This window comes from Apis dorsata, unplaced genomic scaffold (genome assembly GCF_000469605.1).
Source record: "Apis dorsata unplaced genomic scaffold, Apis dorsata 1.3 scaffold_978, whole genome shotgun sequence".
In the NCBI taxonomy this organism is placed as follows: Eukaryota; Metazoa; Arthropoda; class Insecta; order Hymenoptera; family Apidae; genus Apis; species Apis dorsata.
The window spans coordinates 130,279-137,325 of NW_006264081.1; the positions used below are offsets into that span (position 1 = coordinate 130,279).

The 7,047-nt window shown below is 19.4% G+C and overlaps 1 protein-coding gene across 2 annotated transcripts in view; it reads right to left on the reverse strand.

Moving 5' to 3' along the window:
* Positions 1–1,671: 1,671 nt before the first annotated feature.
* The window catches only part of LOC102676751 (mitogen-activated protein kinase kinase kinase 7-like), an 11,536-nt gene continuing 6,160 nt past the window's right edge, over positions 1,672–7,047 (reverse strand). Inside the window, exons 5-9 of one of the 2 annotated variants that reach the window (XM_006623902.2) lie at positions 6,645–6,757; positions 6,228–6,463; positions 6,016–6,088; positions 2,408–2,661; positions 1,672–1,913 (exon numbers count right to left, since the gene is read on the reverse strand). In XM_006623902.2, coding sequence (XP_006623965.1) covers positions 1,758–1,913; positions 2,408–2,661; positions 6,016–6,088; positions 6,228–6,463; positions 6,645–6,757 — 832 coding nt within the window. In that variant the 3' untranslated portion in view covers positions 1,672–1,757. Of the gene's footprint in view, positions 1,914–2,407; positions 2,662–6,015; positions 6,089–6,227; positions 6,518–6,644; positions 6,758–7,047 lie in introns of both variants that reach the window. The other variant, XM_006623901.2, reaches the window with a different exon arrangement.

Here is a 7,047-nt window from a genome sequence, read left to right on the forward strand (position 1 = left end):
CTTTAGTACAGTCGCATATTATGAATATCTTTATATTATCTATTATGTTCTTTATTATAAAGAATATAGCATGCTTAATTAAATAGAAAATATATTTGTAATCATAAATTGCAAAAAAATATTTAATTAATTTTATCATAATTAAATATTATATTATTATTCATTATATTATTATAATTAATATTTATTATATTATTATAATTAAATATTATAATTTTTTAAATTTTTCATAATAAAAAATTTTCTTTAAATATCAATATTAAACATTTAAAAAAATATTAATGAAATATTAAAGAATAAATATAAAAATTATAATGAAAAGAAAAAATCAGAGATTTTTTTAATATATCAAATAATAGTATATTTTTTGATGTTATTGTTAAAACTTCTAATTCATGAAACACATGAAATAAAAATACAATATTATATGTACTTAATAAATAAATACATAAGTTTTAATACAAAAATCGAATTTTTCAATAAATCAATTTTGGATTATAATAATTCAATTTTAAAAACTAATTCTTAACAATATTAAAATAAAAATTTCATTATAAACAATGTTGAATATTTAATTAACTATAATATTTAATACTCTTTATAATAATGATTTATAAATACTTTACTAATTGTAGAAATTAATTATAATAGCAATTAAATATATATAACATAAATAATATATATTATATATAGATTACGACGTAGGATATATTTAGAAAGTTGATTATATAAAAATAAAAACAAACACAGACATTATAGAAAATTGTCGATTATATAAAATCATATATTATCATATAAAATTTATTAAATTATAAGCAATTTGCATTAAAAAAGTGAAGCAGATGTAGAATGAGAATGTGATTTAATGGAAATAAAATTATTTCATTTTATCTTCTAATGTTTCATTTAACATAAACTTCAACTATTTATAATTTAATAAATAAACTGACATTTTTATATATCAATTTATTATGTTTGTTTTCTCTAGAATCAACCCTCCAAAAATATGATATTCTGTATACAAATATAAGTTAAATGACAAAGATATATTCTTAATCACTTACTAATGTTAATTCTTACATAAATAAATATAATAATAATAAAATCGCAGGCAGTTAACTAATTGTTGATTCTATAATTATCAATCATATAAATTACAAAAATATTTTTTAATACAATTTTTCATATTTTTTTACAACTGTTGCTAAACCAGATTCATAAATTTTTTTATATATAAAATAATTACATATAGCAAACTAAAATAAATCACAAGCTTTTCTAAAATTTATCAAATTTTTTTATATTTTTTTTTTAAAATTTATATTTTTATATCTTAATGAACAATGAAAACAAAACATATAAAACTACTTTATCAAATTCTGTGTAATATTTATTTGAAAAAATAAATATATTATTAGTTTGAATCATATTTTTATAAAATATTATTTATTATATTATATATAATATAATATTATTTATTATATAGAAATATAGAAATCTCAATAAAAGTTTTCGAAATGCAAAAAAAATAATAATGCTTTTATGTATAATTAAACTTAAGAAATTGCGTCACTTAATTAATTTTTAGATTTTCGTATTATGATACAAAGCTTAGTTAAGGAATTCTCATGTTTTTTGTATTTATTAAAAAACCAATATTATTTATATTTCATCTGCTATAAAAAAAAGAATGTTATGAGAAAATTGTGATTTGATGAGGAAAAAATATGATGCTTGCATTTATCCAATTTGAATATTCAAGAGTGTCTTGAAGGATTTTGACAAGGTACCACAAACCAGCCAGAAACTGTTGGATCCATTTGAGCATTGCTCAAAAGGACATTATTCATTCTCTGATTTTTCATGATTTCTAATTGTCGTTTCAAATTTCGATATAGCTTTATTAGAGATTCCTATAATTGAAAAGAAAATAACAATTAATTTATTATATTTAATTTCCAAAAATCATTATATAAAGAAAAATTTAAATTCTATAGAAATTAAATTAGAAAAAATTATTTAAAAGATATAATATTTAAAGAATTAGAATATCAGTTCTTAATTTTTTGTTTATCATGGATTTTTAAATAATTCAAATAATTTTTGATTGTTGTTTTATTTTTTTTTTTGATTCTCAAAATTCTATTCAAAATTTAAATATATAATATACAAAAATTTAAAGACTTCAAATTTAAAATCATATGCTTTTTCTCATTACGCATATGAAGATTTCGCGAAAGTTTGTAGTTAAGAATTAAAAAATAAAATAAAAATATTTTCTTTTCTCTCTATGAAATTATTAATATAAAATTTATTACAAAAATTATTATTTTTTCTTTTCAATTTTTTTGTTCAAATAAAAAATAAATAAATTTCATTAAATGAAACTTTAGTTGTATTAACTTACCTTTTCATCTTCTAGTTTTCTAAGTTCTTCTTGTTGTCTTAAACTATCTATCGTCAAATTTTTAAGCATTTCATTTTTATGTTGACCCAAGAGCGCTATTTCCGTTTGAACTTTCAAATATTCTTGTGCAAGCTGTTTGTGTTCCTCAAAAATTTCTTTTGATCTTTCGCAAGTTTGATCAGGTGTCAATGGTCTCAAATCCGCATCCAAGAGTCGGTAAACATTATCTAAATCTTTATCAGTAGTACTATTACCTGTTAATAAAAAATTATTACTGAAAATTAATCCCTAAGCAATTAAATTAATTATTTATTACAAATTATTACAAATAAATTATTTTATTTTTAATCAATCGAATAATATTTCCGTACAAGATTAATAAATCATAATAATAATTATTCATTTACAAAAAATTAATAATTTCTCAAAATTTAATTTTGATTAAATTAAAATAATTGAAATCTTATAACGAAATAATTTTATAATATGATAAACTTCAATACTCTGAAAAATGATTTATTGATATAAATTAAATGATTATTAATACAAATAAACAATTGAAATTAAATACGTTTTAGAGAAAGAGAGAAATATAAATTTCTTAAATTCTTTATTTGATTCATTTATGATAATAATAGTAAAATTATTAACTTTTTGTATCCATATATTTAAATTAAATCCATTTTAAATTAAATTAATTTTAAAACTGTTATATTTATTCTAAGAATGTTTTAATTGAAATATTGATTGTTCAAACAATATAAATAGAAAATTCAATATGATTCTAAAATTCTAAAAGTAAAACAAAAACAAAAATTGGTTTGCAAAAATATCTATTAAGTTTATTTTTTAATTTATAAATAATTTAATTTTGCATTAGACGAAACGAAACAAAGAGAGAACAATATTTTGTTTTATTCCATAAACAAAAAAATTGCTTATAATTTGAAAAATAATACACAAAAATAATACACATTTTGAATATTAAAATTTTTTAATATTTTGATTTTTTTTATAATTTTTAGAATTCTTTAAATATTTATTATATTATTTCATATTTTTTATTATATTATATTATTATATTATTTCAAATATCCTATGTACATTCAATATGAATTAAATTTTATTTAATTTATCGCTTTTTAATATTATTATATCTTAAATAAAAAATATTGGTTACGTAATAATTACTTCAAATTTAAACATAATCAATTTCTAAATATATTATAATATGTAATTAAATAAAATAAAATTGCATACATATAAAATTGTAATTATTGTACTTTACATACTATTTGTTTATACATTTTTATCACATTTTTTCTAAATAATCAGAAGGGATTAAATCAATGTTATTTTTTCAATTATAAATATCATGTAAAATAATAAAAATTCATTCATTTAAATTTTTCTTAAAATGTTCTGAGATATCTCATTCTCCTATTAATGAGAAAGAAAACAAAAAAAAAAAAAAAGAAAAGCAGAACTAACGTAACAAAACCCAGCACCGCTTTAAGGTGTCCGTGGCGACAATGTTTGGATATTCTTCACACATTTCCAAATACTAGAGCCTGTCGAGGCTCCGTTCATAATAGAATCAAATATCGTTTACATGGAAAATGTCACTCTTCGATTAAAAATTATCATGAATATCACTTTTGATCCGAAAGCAATTGATCAAATTCACTTAATAAAGTAGAAGGACAAAATTTAAAAAAAAAAATTTTTTTCAATAATAAAAATAAGAAAAAAAGAAAAAGAGAAAAGATCGTCGTTCTTGGTCGATGGTGTGTCGGGAGAGCACTAAACAAACGTGCATCTATATTGGGCCTGGTGAGTCAACCACACCTGCTTCGAGGTATCCCCCACCAGACAAAACGTGCAAGTACGAGCCAAGAAGTTATAGTTCTTTAGCTCTTAATTCATTTTCAGGGAAATCTAATTTTCATGTTGATATGCAGTAAATAATTCAAGAAATATCAATTTAAGAAAAACAACAATCTATCTTACATTATTTTAGATACATATATGTTTGAGTTTTGAAAGCTATAACAAAATAAATAATATTTAATACAATGAAGAAAAATAGTTAGAAATGCTAAAAAATGAAATACTATAATTTTTTTTAATAAAAATGTTGAAATAAAATATATAATTTATCTTATAATTTATAATTTATTTTTTTTTTAACTTATTATTCACAATTACTCAAAATATTCCATGTTTGGAAGTATTTGAATAATTTTTTTTTTTTTTTTTTTTTATTACCTTATAATTTTGTACATACTATATGTATCATCTGAAGTAGTAGAAAGAACATGATGCATTTTTATTTACTTGAACTTTATAGGATGCAGCTTTTATCGTCGATAGGTGTCAATCAAGAACAGGTTCCTCTGATTAGTCGTCTGTTAAATTTAGTATACTCGCACAATGTGACTGTTTTCGCGGGCCCTTTGCCAGGGTAGATTTCGCCGATCGACGAACTCTCAAAGAATTCGTCACAGTGAAATCACAACGTGCCAAGGTGCAACGTTTTAACTTCTTTCTATGACTTCGTTCTTATATTTTCCTTAAGAGAAAGCAATATTTATAACACATGTACATATTATAAATACAAGTACAAATAATCTCTTAAATAAAACAAAAATTGTGTTATAACATATGTACACATTATAAATAGTAGTACAAAAAAGTATAAATAATCTTTTAGCAATTTTAACAATAATCTATTAGAAAACATAATATATATATATATATATATTTAAAACGATAACAAAGTTACGCTTAAATATATATACATATATGTATTTATATATAATTCACAATAAATATATGTATACATATTTTTATACACATATAATATTAAATATGTATATATATATTTAATTGTAATTTTTGTTGTCGTTCTAAATTAAAAATATGTTTATATATATGTTTATATATATCTAGTATCTAATATTTAATATTTAATATTTAATAACTTTAATTAATCTCATACATTCAAATTATATTTTATATTCATTCATTATTTATATTCATTTAATTAAAATTTTAACATGAATAAAAATGTACTTTACATGAATTGAATACTTTAAAATATATATATAAATGTTAATTAATTAATAAGGACTGTCAAACAGCGATAATGATTCTTTCTAAGCACATCACATTCCACGTTAAAAGGAAGATTTTATGGAACATAGGAAGAACGTTATTTTGGGATTAACTATCATGATGAGTCACAATTCAAAGCTCTCGCTCAAGCGAGTATCCCTTTGCAGTTATAGAATAACGACGAGATCGTCAACAAATAGCATTTTAATTATTTTGTTATATGCATATGATAAGAAAAAAGAAATTAATTAATAAAATAAAATAAAAATATAAATATTTGTAAAAATAAAAAAAAAATTTTCGTTTTATCTTCCTAATCTTAATTAATATAAATAATATCTACTTATAAATACGTACTTTATTTTCGCACGTGCATTCATATAATATATTTATAAAACAATTCTTTCACAATTCTTTTTTCATAAAAAAAAAACAAAATTAATTATAATAGAGTTTATAATTTAAATATATTATAAAAATAATAAACTTACTTTGAGTAGTATTCTTTATTTTCAGAATAGAAGATTCCAATGAAGAGTCCGAATTTGGCAATTCCCAAGTATTCTATAATTAAATTAAAATATTATCAAAAATTGTTAAATATATAATAAAATATTTTTTTTATATAAAAAAGAATAATATATCAAACAAATTTATCAAACAAACAATTTATCAAACAATTATTATATTTTAAAAAACTGACCGGATCGCATTCAACATAAAGTTGTGGAAAATCTTTGATTTGGAATTTTTTGTTGGATACAATACTTGATGAAATATTATTTTTAGGAGATGAATCCTTGAAATCGCAGAAAGAATTCGATGAACTATTTCTTCCATTTAAAATTTCTGAATTTTCTTTGGAAACAGGTACATTAATTTTAATAGTACCATTGGCAGCATATCCATTTATTTCAGAATCCATACTATCAGTTACATCTAAAGTATCATCTTTAGAAACATGATTTTCATTAACTTTCTCTGATTCAATATCTATAACATGAATATATAATATTTCATTTAAAATTTTTTATATATTATTAATTGCTTATATTTTGAATTTAAAATCACTTTTTTATAATAATTATGTAACATTTATATTTAGTATTTTTATACGAACTTCGAGAATATTCCACAGGTTCCAAATGTTCATTAAAAAATTGCGATAAAGTCGTCATTATTTCTACAACTTCGTCCATTGATGGTCTTTCTTCAGGAGATTTATGCCAACATCTAAAACAATTCAATTCTTTTTATTATGTAAAAATAAAACATAAATAATTGTTTAAAATAAAAGATAATTGAAAAAAGATATTTAAGACGTAGAAAAACCTGTTGAAAATCACATATATAATATATAATATACATTATAATATATATTATAAATATAATAATAAATAAATTATAAATATAATAAATAATATATAAAATAATTTAGCAGAATAACAAAAAATAAATAAAAAAAAATTTTTTATTCTCTAAATGTTATTTGATACTGATTTGAAATTGATTATTTTGAAAAA